The sequence below is a fragment of the Ranitomeya imitator genome, chromosome 5, assembly GCF_032444005.1.
Source record: "Ranitomeya imitator isolate aRanImi1 chromosome 5, aRanImi1.pri, whole genome shotgun sequence".
Taxonomy (NCBI): domain Eukaryota; kingdom Metazoa; phylum Chordata; class Amphibia; order Anura; family Dendrobatidae; genus Ranitomeya; species Ranitomeya imitator.
Window position 1 is genome coordinate 83923478 of NC_091286.1, and position 17276 is coordinate 83940753.

The following is a 17276-nucleotide window of genomic DNA, read 5'->3' on the forward strand; positions in this document are numbered from 1 at the left end:
TGAAAATCGGAGGCTTTGTCAAGTCCGGGAACATTGGCGTCTCTGGACAGTAGATGAGGTAATGTAAAGCAATACGGGTTTTTTTCCCTTCTCATGAATACACAGTTACGAATTCGAAGACATAAGAGGTGATACAAAACAGAACGTGAAATTTCGTTACAATCACAATACAAAACGATTTTTTTTCCCCATTTTTTTTTTTTAAATATTATAGTTTTGAAAAAACATACGAAAAGCAAACATTTACAGGGTCCTGCATCTGCAAAACCCCCAAAGCATATTTTTTTTTATATATAATTTAGATTTTTTTTTTCTTAGACAAAAAAAAAACAAACAAAAAACCACAAAATTAAACACTAAAAGCTATAAAACTGTATGTAGATCATCATGGCAGTATGTGGCATAGGGGGAGACCCGTATTATTCTATACCTTTGGGGGAAGGGTCTTCACTTCAAGGCGTCCTCAGTAGATTGCATTTTTTTTTTTTTTTTTTTTTTTTGACAGTGGGACAGAAGACAACAAACGTTACTGATCTTTATAGCTGCAGCATCACTGCCAAAGATGGACTGGATCAGAAGACAGAAAATACAAGTTTGTTTGTTTTTTTCCCCACGCAAGTCTTTGGCGCTACTCATGAGCATCCTTAATGTTATCAATCCCCACAAAGAAAGCCAGTGTCCATGAGGCTTGCATTATACAGAAGTGGTGATGCATTCAGTACAGCTATCTATAGTCACTGGCATGGACTGACCTCATAACGCCGCGCAGTTATTGCTTTACATGATACGTAGTGCGGTTACCGGTTTAGAGTTAGTCTGATAGAGTTTTTAAAGACCCGAATGGTACTGGTTGGCACAGGAGAAGATGCATCTGGTAGCTCTTTACTGGGAAGCCTCTACAAACAGATTAAAACATCAGGTTGATAGAAAAACTTAAGAAAACAATTAAGGGTGCAAGTTTATAGATTAGCCCACAAAATATGCATAGAAGAGAGAAAAATGAGCCACTAAAGGAGATCTTTCTGTACATAGCAGTCGTGGAAAGAGAAGCACCTTGTATTCACCCCTTGTGAAGTCACAGGAACATTCACCAATGGGAATATATAGATTTTATGGATAGTACCTGTGATCTAGTGCGGTCGATAGTAGGAATGGGCATTGCGTCTTCAGCAATTATTCTTTCCTGGAAAACAAGAGGTTGAAGGGAAAAGGGGAGGGGGCAACAGAGACCCCGTCATTCATACATTATGGCAAAAAAAAAAAAAAAAAAAAACTAAGGCGCTCCTGGCATTTTTTACCCAAATATATCAGAACGCCTGATATTCTGTATATGTGCATGTGTGTATACGGTACTAAAACTATTTTATACATGCTTGTGCTTGTATAGCCCCATTATCAAAAGTCACAAAGCCCAATTACATGCTTAGAATGCCATGCTTACCACAATTTTTCTGGTTTCCTCCTTTCCAGGAATAGAAGGATGTACAAATGCAGAGTCAATCACGCCGAGAAGCTATAAGGGACAGGTTATTTAAAGAATATCAAGTGAATATCCATCTTATATATAAGTATACAATAGTCCAAAATAACAAAAAGTAGTATTAATCACCCAACCATCCGCCATGCTGATTTTTTCCTGCCTCCTCATCTGTATCACATTCACCCAGCGCTAAACTGCTGATACGAGATGTGATCACTGCAGCCAACTACCCGCGGCAGTGTCGCTCGCCATCTGGGTAGAGCTGGGTGAACCACGGAGGTGTCAGCACGGGACTGATCAGGGAAATATCCCTTTTATCATTTTAGACCATTGCAAGTCGTAAGGAAAAAAAATTAAAAAAAAGTCAAAAGGTTTGGACAAGCTCCCTTTAAATGTAAAGACTAGTGATGAGCGAACGTGCTTGGATAAGGCGTTTACAACCATGCTCGGGTGCTACCCAAGTGTCATCGGGTGCTCGAAAATATGTCCGAGTCCCCATACCTGCATGTTTCGCGACTGTTCGACAGCCACAACACATGCAGGGATTGCCTAACAGCCGATAGGCACGCAGGCGCGGGAACTCCTTTTTGAGCAGAGTTCGGTCCGAGTGTTATTAGCATAATCGGACAGACTCTCTTACACGAGGGAACATACGGTCATGCCAACCCGGCCTAAATGAAACACTAAACTAAAATTTGAAAAAATGCTGAATGACAACAAAAACAAACAAACTAAATTTACATTAAAATCCTAAATAAAATTTCCTGCTCTATGCATTTGAAAAAAAAATTAAGATTTGCATAATTTTTTTTTCCTATATTACCGATAGAGATATAGATATTCTATGTCTCTATCTAACAAAATAACTCTTAAAGAGTTGTTCCCAAAATAGCTCTTGCCCCCCCCCCCACCTATCCACCCATCCAGACTGAGCATGAGTGGCACGGAGGTTGAGCATGCACAACTTTACTCCATTATGTTATCATCCACGTCTTTAACCCTATTAATCGTCGATGGCCCCTTGAACAGTGTCTATCATAGGCATAAATGCATTCAAACCTTTTCTGTATCCTTCATTCTCTTCGAAGACGTCTCCTGGCTTGGAGGATGAGTCCGCTTAGCTGCAGCACTTTTGGGGCTTATATTTACCGATTTATCAGGATGAAGACTCTGGGGATGGTGGGGTGGAGATGTAGGTGGTGGGACAACATTAAGTCCTATTACTGTTGGGATGGTGCAGCCAGTGTGGCTTGGCGTCTTCATTGCTACGACATGATCAGAATCTGAAGGAGAAAAAATAAAAATTAAATGATTTTACAGTAAGAAACCAAAATCTCTCGGAGCCTTCATTGGGGAGGGGGAAAAAAGCATCTAATGAAGATCTGAACAACTGAATGAAAACAAAAATAAGAACTTTTGTTTTTTGGAGGTTAAGAGAAAGAGGTCAGAAAGGGTGCTTCATAATAAGGGACTGAGAAGAATATCAAGTATAGTCCCCCCTATCCCACCTTTTATTTTGTGGACCAATCTGGGCAAAAAAAAAAAAAAAAAAAAGGGTGTGTGTGTGTGGGGGGGGGGGGCGGGATGGGTGTGGGGGGGCTGGCATCCTTACTTGATCCAATAACAGGAATGGCCTGTCCCCATGCCGTTTGTAGAGGCACAACTGTAGGCACTTGTTTGTGGATGGTAGTGAACAGATTTGCTGGAATCTCGAATACAGGCTTCCTAAAATACAGAATATTTCACATTAATATAACAATGACGTAAAGACAAGAAAAAAAAAAAACATCTTGAATATAATGGACATAAAGACATGAAAAGAGAATTAAATGATTTATGTGTATCTGCTGAATAATCAGATAAGCATTGCAAGAAAGCAGGAAATAATGTTCTGGATGTCAGACGTGCCACCAAGATGGTTGGCTTCAGTAATGTTAAGTCTGTACCAGTAACGAACACTAGGATACTGAAAGTTTTAATTTGACTGGATTTTGGGTACAGAAATTAGGAGCAACCAAAAAGGAGTCTGGATGCGAAAGGTTGCTCCCATAAAAAAAAAGCACGGGGTTTACAGGCCTAATAACAGCAGCTGAGTTAGATCAGCAGTGTGGAGTTTGGGCTGGAGCTGATGAAAGGTGTTTGGTGAACAGGTTTAAAGGGAACCTGTCAGCAGGATTGTGCTCAGTAAACTACAGAAAGTGTCAGGTTGGCGCTGTCATACTGATTACAATGATACCTTGGTTGATGAACTCAGCCTTGTGGTTGGTTAACCCCTTCCCGACCTCTGCCGTACTATTACAGCGGAGGTCGGGTCCCCTGCTTTGATGTGGGCTCCAGCGCTGAGCCCACCTCAAAGCCGGGACATGTCAGCTGTTTTGAACAGCTGACATGTGCCCGCAATAGCAGCGGGTGAAATCGCGATTCACACACACCGCTATTAACCAGTTAAATGCCGCTGTCAAACGCTGATAGCGGCATTTAACCGGCGCTTCCGGCTGCGCAGCCAGAAATGATCGCATCGCCAACCCCCGTCACATGATCGGGGGTCGGCGATGTGTCAGGATGGTAACCATAGGGGACCTTGAGACTTCTATGGTTACTGATGCCGGCCTGCTGTGAGCGCGACAATAAAATATAAATAAATCCTACACATATTTGGTATCGCCGCGTTCAGAATCGTCTGATCAATTAAAAAAAAAAAAGTATTAACCTGCTCACTAAACTACAGCGAGAAAAAAAATTCTAAACGGCAGAATTACGTGTTTTTTGGTCGCCGCGACATTGCATTAAAATGTAATAACGGACGATCAAAAGATCATATCTGCACCAAAATGGTAGCATTAAAAACGCCAGCTCAGCACACAAAAGATAAGCCCTCACCTGAGCCCAGATCACGAAAAATGGAGACGCTACGGGAAACGGAAAATTGTGCAATTTTTTTAAATTTTATAACAAAGTTTGGAATTTTGTTTTTACCACTTAGATAAAACGTAATTAAGACATGCTTGGTGTCTATGAACTCGTAATGACCTGGAGTACCAAAATGGCAGGTCAGTTTTAGCATTTAGTGAACCTAGCAAAAAAGCCAAACAAAAAACAAGTGTGGGATTGCACTTTTTTTTGGAATTTCACTGCACTTGGAATTTTTTTCCCCGTTTTCTAGTACACGACATGCTAAAACCAATGATGTCGTTGAAAGGTGCAACTTGTCCCGCAAAAAACAAGCCCTCACATGGCCAAATTGACGGAAAAATAAAAAAAGTTATGGCTCTGGGAAGGAGGGGAGTGAAAAACAAGAACGCAAAAACTGAAAAGGGCAAGGTCGTGAAGGGGTTAATCATGCAGTTGCAGCTTTCAGTTAATGAGATTCTCACGCACTGGAGTGGCCTGTGGGGGTCTTTATGTGGTGCTCTGCTTACATATTCATCTGTATGGCTTATGACAGGTCATTGATCCCTTACTGACCTGCCCCCTATTTTACATACTGCATAGAATAGTGTTTAAAAAAAATAAAATAAAAATCTTAATTAAAATGGCGTTGTCGGCCGCGCCTGCACAGTAGCATCATTCAGAAGACAATAGATACTACTGCGCAGGTGCCATTTTGCTTGAGAAAAAAAAATTGGCTCCATCAAGATGGAGCTGTCGGCGCAGTAGCATCTATTGGATCGCCAAACATAGCCATTTCACAGGCACCGCCGTCATTTTGCTATAGATGGCAGTGGTGGCGGCACCTGCACAGTAGCATCTATTGGATCACCAATCATAGCCATTTCACAGGCACCGCCGCCATTTGCTATAGATGGCAGTGGTGGCGGCACCTGCGCAGTACCATCTTTCGCGTTCTGAATTGTCCTAGTGCGCAGGTGCGGCCGCTGGCGCCACTATGATTAAGATTTTTTTTAAACACTATTCTATGCAGTATGTAAAATAGGGGGCGGGTCAGTGAGATCAGTGACCTGTCATAAGCCATACAAGTGAATAAGTAGGAATAAGTAGGAGTAGTGAATAAGCAGCACAAAAAGCCCCGCCCACAGGACACCCTGGAGCACGAGAATCTCATCAACTGAAAACTGCAAATAAAGATTAAAATGATACCTGGGTTGATGAAATCCGTCTTGTGGTTGTTGTTTAATCAGTATAACTGCACCAACCTGACAGTGTCTGTAGGTTACTGTGCACAATCCTGCTGACAGGTTCCCTTTAAAATGCTTGACCTAATGCTGCCAGGCATTCAAAGATCGGTGAGGCTGCTACATTTAGGGTATGTGCACACGTTCAGGTTTTTTCGCGATAAAAATGCATTACAAACTGCAGACATATGCATCCTATCATTTGGAATGCATTCTGCAATTTTTGTGCACATGATGCGTTTTTTTCCCCCGCAAAAAAAAAAAAAAAAACGCACTGCAGCAAAAAAAAAAAAAGCAGCATGTTCATTAATTTTGCGGATTTTCTGAGTTTTTCCCGTTATTCTATGCATTTGTGAAAAAACGCACCAAAAGCGCGAAAAAAAAAAACGCATGCGGATTTCTGGCAGAAATGTCCGGTTTTTGTCAGGAAAGTTCTGCTAGAAAATCCTGACGTGTGCACCTACCCTTACTCTGTTCCATTGCGCCTGAGGAAGGGAGTGTATTGTTCATTTGTACTGGAGAAAAGCGGTTTTCGTGTTGGAGCTGTAAAGTTTATCATAGACAAACTTTATGCTGTTTTGATATAAGCCCTCCTCTACAGGCGAGTACCCAAGCGGCTACCAAAGAGATGAAACCCTACAGCTTCATAAAGTCATTGACAAGAGTGTATTTAAGGTTCTAAAATGGTCCAATATTAATGTAAATGTGACGATGGAGTATGTTCTATATTGGGAGGAGGAGGTCATCTCACCTTTGAACCTCTGGCAGAGTTGGACTGTTTGATCGAGACATATTGTGGCAAGATGTTGGAGACTCACATGGGGTGCCCGTGTCTGTATCTCTAGAGCTGTCCAGACAGTTACCATCCAAGGACGATCTCTTGGATAAAATACCTGAATATGTCTTGCCGATTTCTGGAACACTCTGCTGTGAAGATAATGAAAGTGATTAAAGAAAAGAAAAGCAATATGTACCAAGAAGTAGGTCAAGGTACAAATCTTCACTACCTTCTTCCTCCTCTGTAAGGCTTCTGGAGGAAGATACTGATGGAGCTGTTTCCTCCTCACGTGAGTAGCTTCAATCCTCATTCCTTTTTTCAGCATGTTAATATTGTTAGCCTGTCTGTAGACTGGAAAGGAGGAAGAAAAAAAAAAATAAAATATGATGTTCCACGATAAAGAGAAATATTATTACAGTCAGTATGGTGTCAAAGTTTTAGAAGGGCGCAGAAAAAAAAAAAATGTTGTGAAGTAAGAATGCTTTCAAAAACAGAAGAGTTGAAGGGGTGGTCTACTACTTAGACAATCCTTTTGTCAATCACATTTCCCCCTTGTAAAATAATAATAACACTTATACTCCGTTATCGGCACTGGCTCTCCAGGGGTGACAGAACAATCAGAGCTGCTTCCACTACATCCAAGAGGATGCAAAAACTTTTGTACAAGTGTACCAACCAAACTTTGGGAGACAGTGGGTATCGCCTGGTATGGGGGCAGTAAACTATTGGCTCCAGGATGGGATCTTGTGGACTGGGGATATAGCATTGCAGCCATCTACCCAGAATTGCTGCAAGACCATGCGTGTAAGGAAAAAAACAACAACAAAAAAAAAAAAAAAAATTGTTACACTGTTAACCTGCCTAGGTGATTAGCACAACCCACAACCTCTTTTTTTTTTACGGTGTTCACTGAATGGGTTAACTTGTGGGACAGTTTTATAGTTTTTTTTTTTACATAAATGTATTTATTGGAAAAAAGGAGATTTTTGTGTACTCACCATAAAAGCTCTTTCTATTAGCCTCTAATTGGGGGACACAGGACCATGGGTGTTATGCTGCTGTCCACTAGGAGGCGACACTATGCATAATCTGAAAAAGATTAACTGTGGCTCCTCCTCTGCAGTATACACCCCTGGACGGCGTCAGCCTTCTCCAGTTTTGTGCAAAAGCAGTAGGAGGAATGTAACATGAATAACATAGGCCTGCCTACAAGAAGGCCACTATGTACGAGCTCAAAGAACAATATGAGAACTCAACAGTAACAACGGCCCGAAAAGGGCAACAGGGTGGGAGCTGTGTCCCCCAATTAGAGGCTAAGAGAAAGATTTTACGGTGAGTACACAAAAATCTCCTTTACTCTGTCGCCTCATTGGGGGACACAGGACGTCCCAAAGCAGTCCCTGGGTGGGAAGCAATGGACGAATATTGTGCAGACAGGCCGCTACACTTGGGGCACCGCAGCCTGCAGAACACATCTACCCAGGCTCGCGTCCGCTGAGGACTGGGTATGAACCCTGTAGTGTTTAGTAAACGTGTGTAGGCTAGTCCAAGTGGCCGCCTTACACACTTGTTGTGCCGAATGGCCCAGGAGGCCTCTACCGCCCGTGTAGAGTGTGCTGTAATACCGGCTAGAAGAGAATTCTTAAGGCGGTAGGCGTCTTGTATGGTGGATCTGATCCACCTGGCAAGGGTAGCTGGCACCTGGCAGACCCTTGCAGCCGCCTTCTGGAAGAAGGAAGAGAAGAGAATCAGACCTCCGGAAGAACGTAGTCCTAGACACAAATACGCAATGCCCTGACAAGGTCAAGCGTACGCAGAGCCTTCTCCACTCTATGAACCGAGACCGGACAAAAGGGTGGCAGTGAAATTTCCTCATTGAGGTGGAAGTGGGACACAACCTTTGGAAGGAAGGATGGGACCGTACGGAAAACTACCTTGTCCTGGTGAAAAACCAGGAAGGGCCATCTGCAGGAGAGTGCTGTCAGTTCAGACACCCTGCGTAGCGAGGTGATTGCCACCAGGAAAAAAAACCACCTTGTGGGATAGAAGGCAGAGTGGGACCTCCTTAAGGGGTTCGATGGGTGGTTCCTGCAATGCTGTCAGGACCAGGTTGAGGTCCCACGTTTCTAGTGGTCGTCTGTAGGGGGAACCAATCGGGAAACCCCCTGAAGAAAAGTCCTTACTTGCGGCTTGGTAGCAATGCGCCTTTGAAAAAGCACTGAGAGGGCTAACACCTGGCTCTTAAGCGAGCCCAGGGACAGCCTGGCCTCCAGACCCGATTGGAGAAAACCAAGTACTTTGGGTAAGGAATAAGGGAGTGGAATCTGGCCACGATGATTCGCACCAGGTAAAGAAAGCTTTCCAGGTACGGTAATAGATCTTGGCAGAGGCTGGCATCCATGCCCTGATCATGGTTCCAATGACGTCCGTTGAGAGCCCTGACTGGGTTAGAACCTAGGTTTCAAGAGCCACACCGTCAAAGTGAGAGCCCCTGAGTTCTGGTGGTAGAACGGGCCTTGTGATAGAAGATCCGGGCGGTCGGGGAGGCGCCAAGTGGCGTCTGCTGTAAGTTGTACGATGTCAGCGTACCATGTACGTCTGGGCCAGACCGGTGCGATTAAGATGGTTGGAACTCCATCTTGCTTGATTTTCCTCATCACTCTGGATAACTGGGGGAGAGGTGGAAAAATGTACAGAAGCTAGAACTGGGTCCAGTCCTGAACCAGAGCGTCTGCTCCGAGCGACCGCGGATCGTGTGTTCTAGCCATGAAGTTGGAGACCTTGGCATTGAAGTGGGATGCTATCAGGTCCACATCTGGGGTCCCCCAGCGATGTCAGATCTGGCGAAAAATTTCGGGATGGAGAGACCACTGTCCCGAAGCTATTCCTTGTAGTCTGAAGAAGACTGCTTCCCAGTTGTCCACATCCGGAATGTGGACCGCTGAGAGAACCGAGCCTGTGTCCTCCACCTAGAGGAGGATGTGCGACACTTCTCGCATCGCCTGGGTACTGCAGCTCCCCCCTTGGTGATTCACATATGCCACAGTTGTGGCATTGTCCGATTGTATTCTGATGTGAGAGGCTGCCAGTAAGTGATGGAAGGCCCTCAATGCCAGGAGGATGGCACGAATTTCCAGGATGTTGATGGGCATGGTCGCTTCCACTGGGGACCACTTGCTTTGTGTTGTAGGTGCACTGCACCCCAACCCGTCAGGCTTGCATCGGTGGTCAGAACCTTCCATTGACCTGTGAGAAAGGATTTCCCCTTTGCTAGCAAGGTTGGCTTGAGCAACCAGTGCAGGGACCTCCTGGTTGACGAAATTAGCTGGAATTCCCTGTCGAGAGGAAACAGGATTCCTGTTCCAGGACTTGAGAATGGCTAGTTGGAGAGGCCTGAGGTGAAACTGGGCCAAATGGGACCGCTTCTATTGCTGCCTCCATCCTGCCAGGGACTCATGGCAAACCAGAGAGCTCGGAGGGGTTTGTGGAGGAGGATGCGAACTCCTAGGCGGAGAGCCAGTGCCTTGTCCCTGGGAAAGGGCACTAGACCCCTGGAGGTGTTGTCTAGCATTCCCAGGAAGGTCAGAGACTGACTCAGGGTCGGTGATGACCTTTGTAGGTTGACTAACCAGCCCATGCGGCTCAGTGTAGTTTGTGATTGAGACGCTGAGCTCGCAGTCATTGAAGGTAGGAGCCTTGAGTAGATTGTCTGAGTATGGAAGGACTACTATGCCTCTGGAGTGCAGGACGTCCATGGTGGCTGCCATGACCTTGGTAAACACTCTGGGAGCCGTGGCAAGTCCGAACGGGAAAGCCACGAACTGGTAGTGGTCCTGGTCGATTGCGAACCTGAAAAACCTCTGATGGGCCGGTGCAATCGGTATATGCAGGTATGCGTCTTGTATGTCTATGGAGGCGAGATATTCTCCCTTCTCCATGGACGCAATGATGGACCGAAGAGACTCCATGCGGAAGTGACGGACCCGTACATATTTGTTGAGTTGTTTTAGGTCCAACATGGGCCGTACACTGCCTCCTTTCTTGGGGACTACTAATAGATTGAGTAGAACCCTCGGAAGCGCTCGGCCGTGGGGACCGGTACTATGAACCCTGCTTGAAGAAGCGAGGAAGCCGCTTGGTGGAAGGCAGGGGGGGGGGGGGGGCGATGCGAGAGGAAGATTCAGTTCGTGGTTGGAAGTTAAACACTATCTTGTATCCGGAAGACACTAGTTCCCCGATCCACCTGTCTTCAGCAGTAGGCATCCAGACTTGCTGAAAGGAGCAAAGTCGCCTACGGGTGGGATGTCTTCTGGGGTCCATGAGTCATGAGGAGGAAAAGGTCTGAGGTTTTCCTCCTTTGGGCTCTGACTGGCCTGCTTTTAACTGCCACGTCTTGTCCGACCTTTGCGTCGCCCGTGAGTTGTCCCTTTGTGGGGAACGGTTGCGTGCTGGACGCAAGACGGACCAGCCCGAGGAATTCCGAAAGGATCGGAATCAGGTTTGTTACACTTTTGTAAGTGCGTGTAGGTTTCAGTTGAGGGAGAGAAGTACTCTTACCCCCGGTGGCGTTGGATATCATGGTGTCCAACCTGTCACCGAAAAAGGTCACCCACTGAGATACGGGAGGTGCGTTAGGGACTTCTTTGAAGCTGCGTCCGCTTTCCATTCCGCAGCCAGAGGATATGCCGAGTCGTGATGGCGTTTGATGCTATCCCCGCTACGCCCCTTGCTGAATCCAGAGCTGCATGAAGCCTGTAATCTGCTACAACTGCTATTTGAACCGCTTGGTCCGACAGCTCAAGAGCAGATGCTTGGAGGCCAGCTTGTAAATTTTTTGGCCCAAGCCAGGATGGCCTTGGCAGCCCAAACTGAAGCGAACGCGGGAGCCAGGGAGGCCCCTGCCGCCTCGAAAAATTGAACGAGCCATGCGTTCTACCTGCCGGTCTGCTGCGTCCCTGAGGGTTGAGCTATCTGGCAGTGAAGAGAGGGTCTGTGCTGCTAGTCTAGAGACTGGGGGGTCCACTTCGGGTGGATCTGTCCATTTCTTGGTGTGGGAAAAGGTACTTTGCCTCCAGATATTTGCGATTAGCTAATTTTTTCTCAAGCTGTGAGAGCTGATTTTTAAGGATCGCTTTAAACTCTGGGTGGTTAGAGAAAACCTTAGGTGGCTTCAGAAGTCCTTCAAAGGAGATCTTGGGGCCTCTGGTGGCAGATTATAATGTCCAGCTCCCGATGGATGGAAGAGATTATGTCCTCGACCAGCGCTGTATTGTTAGGGGGGATTGGGATCAGAGACCCCTCCGTTTCCCTGACTGAGTCGGAGTCACAGATGCCTTCCGAATCCTGTGTATCACGGAGGCATCCCCTGCTGGGTTAGCTGGGGAGGAAGCCTTCACTGGTCAGGGATTGTGGAGATCTGCATTGTCTGCCCCTGGAAGGGGATTGTCTAGACGCCCTGGAACTACGGTGTCTCTCCCTAGAATGGGATGACCGTGCTATAGGATGACGCAGATGGACTTGACCTATGGGTCCGCTTGCGTCCTGACCTAGACGTGGATGTGCCAGGTCGTTCTGTTCCTGAGTCAAGCTCTCCCTATGCTTGGTAACGGTCATAGCCGAGGCATGATGCTGCAGAGCCTGAAGCAATGTGGAGGTTTGTTATCTATAGACTGCGTCATAGATTGCGACCTCTGAGTGACCCATTCCGGCGTGGCATCAGACACTGAGGCATTGGCAGGGGCTTCTTGGGGCTCTGACGCAGTAGTCTGGATGCAGTCCTGGCAGTGCGTATGTGCTGCCACTGGGGAGAGCGGTCCTGCAGGCTGTGCAGAATGCATAATAGCAGTCCTGCCTGGTTCTCCTGGACCTTGAGCCCAACACAGTGCAGAGTGCAGAAGGGCTGGCTGCAGGGGACCTTACAGGGGTAGCTATGCAAAGGACCCTATAGGGGAGCCTTATAGGGAATATGGATTCGCAGCCGAGTTAAACAACCCAGCTGTGATCTTACCCCACCAGTTTGCCCCTAGGTCCAGCGCCGAAGATCCAGTGTCCTGTGCCCCCCGGAGACTGGCTGGCCTGGTCCTGCTGACCGAGAGATGCAGGGTTAATCCTTGCTGCAGTAGAAATGGCAGCCGAGGGAAAAGAGGCACGGGGAGAAGGGGGTGGAGAGCAGAAAAAAAAAAAAAAAAAGCAGCAAAGCTGTGTAAAATGCGCCCTTTCTGTCTCGATCCACCCCCTCTATGACACTGTAGAGTGTCATATTTGTCATCCGGGGGGCGGAGAGGAGGCGGCGGCTTCAGCTAGGCCGAAGTCGGGGGCCTAAATTAGATGCCCGATACCCAGAAAAGCTCCAGGTCGGCGCAAAAGTCCGGGAGGGGGTCGGATCTGAACCGGACCCCTCCGGATTTAAAGGCAGGATAGCGGTGGGGCCATAAGCAGAAGAGGGGCCCTGTGAGGGGTCCCCCTGAGGCAGTATAGAGCTGGTGCTGCCACAGAGACAGGGGCGCAGGGAGCCTGTGTCTGTATGTGCCATGCCTGCCTGCACTCCCCCCGGCCCCGATAGGAGCCCGCAGCTGGGCTGGGGTCCCTGGATGCAGGCGCAGTGTGCTGGCCCATTGATGGGAGCTGCAGAGTGCTGCCTGTACAGGCCCTATCTGAGGCGTCTCAACCTAATACCCCCAGAGGGGGATTAGGGAGGGTGCTGCTATGACCTTCAGGGGGATTTATCCTCGCCTCGACCGCAACCCAAAAACCAAAAGGAATTGGGGAAGGAGGGGGGGGGGGGGGGGGGGGGTCTTGACTTCGAACCAGCACCCGAGGGACTGGGGAAGGAGCGACATGGGGAACAGCCATCTCTACTTCAACCGGGCACCCCATAATAGGGGACCGATGAAGGAGCCATGTCGGGAGTCTCACAGGAGACCCACTTTTCTTCATCTGTAATCAGTCGGAAAAAAACGGAGTAAAAAAATCTTAGGTGTGCCTCCTATGCGACAATAAGCAAAAACTGGAGAAGGCTGACGCCGTCCAGGGGTGTATACTGCAGAGGAGGAGCCACAGTTAATCTTTTTCAGATTATGCATACTGTCACCTCCTAGTGGACAGCAGCATAACACCCATGGTCCTGTGTCCCCCAATGAGGCGACAGAGTAATGTCTTTTTCTTTAAGGATTTTTTATTTTGTTTTTAAATATTTTTTACAATTTTTTTTTACATTTTTTACATTGTCGCAGGATGGGACATGACTGCATAGTGTCAGATCGCTGATCCGATACTCTGCACTACAGAGTATCTCATCAGGATCTGACAGGCAGGGATGGAGGCATGCCAGTGCCTGCTCTCAGAAGGCGCTCACAAGCCACCTTCCCTGTAGGACCCCGCGGTCATCTTAGGGCCAGGGGTCTCCATGGAGACCATCAGGACAATGGAAGCGCGCGGGGAGCCCACTCCCTGCGCAATGCCCCTCAATGTCACTGTCACCACTGACAGTGGCATCAGAGGGGTTAAATGCCATCGTGGGCGTCAGCTGTCAAATACAGCTGGCACCCGATAGCCACAGAATTCAGAGTGAGGCCACGCGATCGGAGTGCCGTACTTGTACTGCTGTTTGTGGGAACGCAATTCTCGCAAAGCAGTACTAGTATGGCGCATGTCAAAAGGGTTTAAATCAGCATATATTTGCTACCATGACCATACCTTTATTTTAACCCCTTAGCGACCGCCGATACGCCTTTTAACGGCGGCCGCTAAGGGTACTTAAGCCACAGCGCCGTTAATTAACGGCGCTGTGGAAAAAGTACATAGCGCCCCCCAGAGGCCGATTTTCTCCGGGGTCTCGGCTGCCGGGGGTAGCCGAGACCCCAGAGAACATGATTCGGGTCGGTTTTCACCGACCCCGCTTTTGCGATCGCCGGTAATTAACCGTTTACCGGCGATCGCAAAAAAAAAAAAAAAAAACGCGATTAGTATTGTGTTTCTCTCCCCTCTAATGTGATCGGACATTAGAGGGGAGAGAAATAGGGTCCCCCGAGCCCCCCACGGTACCTTATGTACCGGAGAAGGTGCCCCCCCGGTCCCCGACCCTCCTCCTTCCTGCCCGGGCTCCAAAATGGCGGGCGCATGTGCAGATGCGCCCGCCAAAGCCTAGCTTCCCCCGGTGTATTGGGGTCTGTTTTTACAGACCCCCTGGAGCGATCGCAGACCCCCTGGAGCGATCGCAATCCCAGGGGTCTTTACAGACCCCCGGGATTGCGATCGCTGCAAATAGTTTGTAAAAAAAAAAAATGCTTTGCATTTCTCTCCCCTCTGATGTGATCGCACATCAGAGGGGAGAGAAATAGAGCCCCCGAGCCCCCCACCATACCGCCTGCTCCTGTCCCCGGTCCTCAGTAGTGGTCCCCGGTCCCCAGCCCACTGCTCCTGGCCCCCCTTCTTCTCTGCTGGAAGAAAATGGCGGGCGCATGCGCAGTGCGCCTACCATGATCTGCCAGCAGAGACCCAGCAACCTATGAGAATTTTCTCATTGGCTGCTGGGTTTTGATTACTGTAATATGCCCAATTACAGTGATCAAAACCCCTAATATTTGATAAACATGGCAGCACTTGGGCTGTACCTTTCTCTTCTCTCCTTGTAGTTGTTCTAGGAGAGAAGAGAGAGAGACTACAGTTCAAGTGCTGCTCTGTCAGTGACAAAAAACATAATATCTGCCTCCGCCAGCATCCCATTTACCCACCCCCGTTCTCCGTAATCCCAGAGGATTATAAAAAAAAAAAAAAAAAAAAAAAAAAAGAAAAAAAAAATAATTTTTTTTTTAAATTTTTTTTAGGGTTAGGGTTAGGGTTAGGGTTAGGGTTAGGGTTAGGGTTAGGGTTAGGGTTAGGGTTAGGGTTAGGGTTAGGGGAGGAATTAGATAAAATGGCTCGCAGAACTTTTAGCGCGGAGCAAGCTTACAGCCTGCTTTGCTCCGGCAGCTCCGGCAGCGAAACAGATTCTGCCCCTGAAGTTGAGCAGTTTTCAGACAGTGATGACGACTCTTCCTCCACGGGATCCCCCAGCCCGGTGGTAGCGGAGTCGGTCGTCACTGCTGAAGCTTCAGAGGCAGGACCAAGTACCGCAGTCCCCCCACCGCTGTGGTATAATGACACCTCATTTTCCCCTCAAATTCCCCCTTTTTCTGCAGTCCCTGGAATAAAAGTAGATGTCGCCAATTTTACCCCCATTGATTTTTTTGAAATTTTCATTAGCCCCGAAGTCCTGCAATTAATCGTCCACCAAACTAACCTATATGCCCGGCAATATATTTCCCAAAAACCCACTGCCTTTCATTCCCGTTCCTGGATCCCCACAAATGTCCCCGAAATTAAAAAATTCTTAGGCCTCACCCTGAATATGGGTATAGTAAAAAAACCCACTCTCCGCTCTTACTGGGCAACAAAAGCTGTCCACTGCACCCCTGTATTTGCAGCCATCATGTCCCGAGCCCGTTACGAAGCCCTGATGAGATTCCTCCACTTCAGTGACAATGCCCAAGCTCTCCCAAGAACTGACCCCAACTACGATCGGCTAAATAAATTAAGACCCCTAATTTCCCTCCTAAAAACTTCCTTTCTAAATTCCTATACCCCAGAGCAAAATATGGCAGTCGACGAGTCCTTGATGAGCTACAAGGGCCGTCTTTCATTCCGCCAATTTATTCCCTCCAAGAGAGCCAAATACGGCGTAAAATTATATAAAGCTTGCGAGAGCTCATCAGGGTACACGTCCACCTTCCTAATTTACGAAGGTAGGGACCGCCAAATAAACCCCCCAAACTGCCCCCAGACAATTGGTATCCCAGGCAAAATTGTCTGGGAGCTAATGACGCCCTTTCTCAATCAAGGGTACCACGTGTACACAGATAATTATTACACGAGTATCCCCCTATACAAATCCCTCCATGCTGCAAGTACAGGGGCCTGTGGGACAGTGAGGAAAAACAGAGTGGGGTTTCCGTCACAGTTGGTGTCCAGACGTTTGGAGAGGGGGGCGTCATTTTCACTTGCAAGCGACCAACTACTTGCAGTGAAGTGGAAAGACAGGAAGGACGTCTATATGCTTTCCACACTGCATACGGACACCACTGTGACGGTCAGAGAGAGGGGTGCCACCAGGGACAAAGAAAAACCTGTCTGCGTCACAGAATATAATAGACATATGGGTGGCGTAGACCTGTCAGACCAGGTTCTGCAACCATACCTGGTCAAGAGGAAGACCAGGGCGTGGTATAAAAAGGTGGGAATCTATCTAATTCAGACTGCCACCTACAACAGTTTTGTCCTATACAAAAAATCTCAAGGACCACTAACTTTCCTGCACTTTCAGGAAAAAGTAGTAGAGAGCCTCATATTTGAGTCCATGGCACCGGGGGAAGCCTTCGACTCTGAGGATTCCCGGAGACTGTCAGAACGCCATTTTCCTCACCCTGTCCCTGTCACTCCCACCCAAAGGTATCCTCAAAAAAGGTGCCGAGTTTGCAGAAAGCATGGCAGGCGGAGTGATTCCCGATTTTATTGCCCCACATGCCCATCCCAACCAGGCCTTTGTATCTCCCCCTGTTTTGAGACCTACCACACCACCTACAATTATTAGTTTGTTTTTTTTTTCAATCATTTTTATTTTCTGCTTAGTGGCCCCAGTAGTACAATTTGGAACAATTGATAAATATTTTAAATTAGTAGATCCCATTTTACCCCATTTCACAATTAATTCCAGAATTTGATCAATCCCATACCAAACTACTATTCCAACAAATTCTCATCCACGTACCCACGTCTGTACGCTCTAGAGTGTGGACCCCACAAATGTTCTTGCAAAGTCAGGTCATCTGAAAATTCTACGACTCGATCA

The 17276-nt window shown here is 47.4% G+C and overlaps 1 protein-coding gene across 2 annotated transcripts in view; it reads right to left on the bottom strand.

The window, feature by feature from the left end:
* Window positions 1-203: 203 nt before the first annotated feature.
* PAPOLG (poly(A) polymerase gamma) overlaps window positions 204-17276 on the bottom strand; it is a 79518-nt gene continuing 62445 nt past the window's right edge. The window contains exons 16-22 of one of the 2 annotated variants that reach the window (XM_069768900.1): window positions 6621-6742; window positions 6365-6540; window positions 3093-3205; window positions 2540-2763; window positions 1442-1513; window positions 1124-1183; window positions 204-896 (exon numbers count right to left, since the gene is read on the bottom strand). In XM_069768900.1, coding sequence (XP_069625001.1) covers window positions 798-896; window positions 1124-1183; window positions 1442-1513; window positions 2540-2763; window positions 3093-3205; window positions 6365-6540; window positions 6621-6742 — 866 coding nt within the window. In that variant the 3' untranslated portion in view covers window positions 204-797. The remainder of the gene's footprint in view (window positions 897-1123; window positions 1184-1441; window positions 1514-2539; window positions 2764-3092; window positions 3206-6364; window positions 6541-6620; window positions 6743-17276) is intronic. The other variant, XM_069768901.1, reaches the window with a different exon arrangement.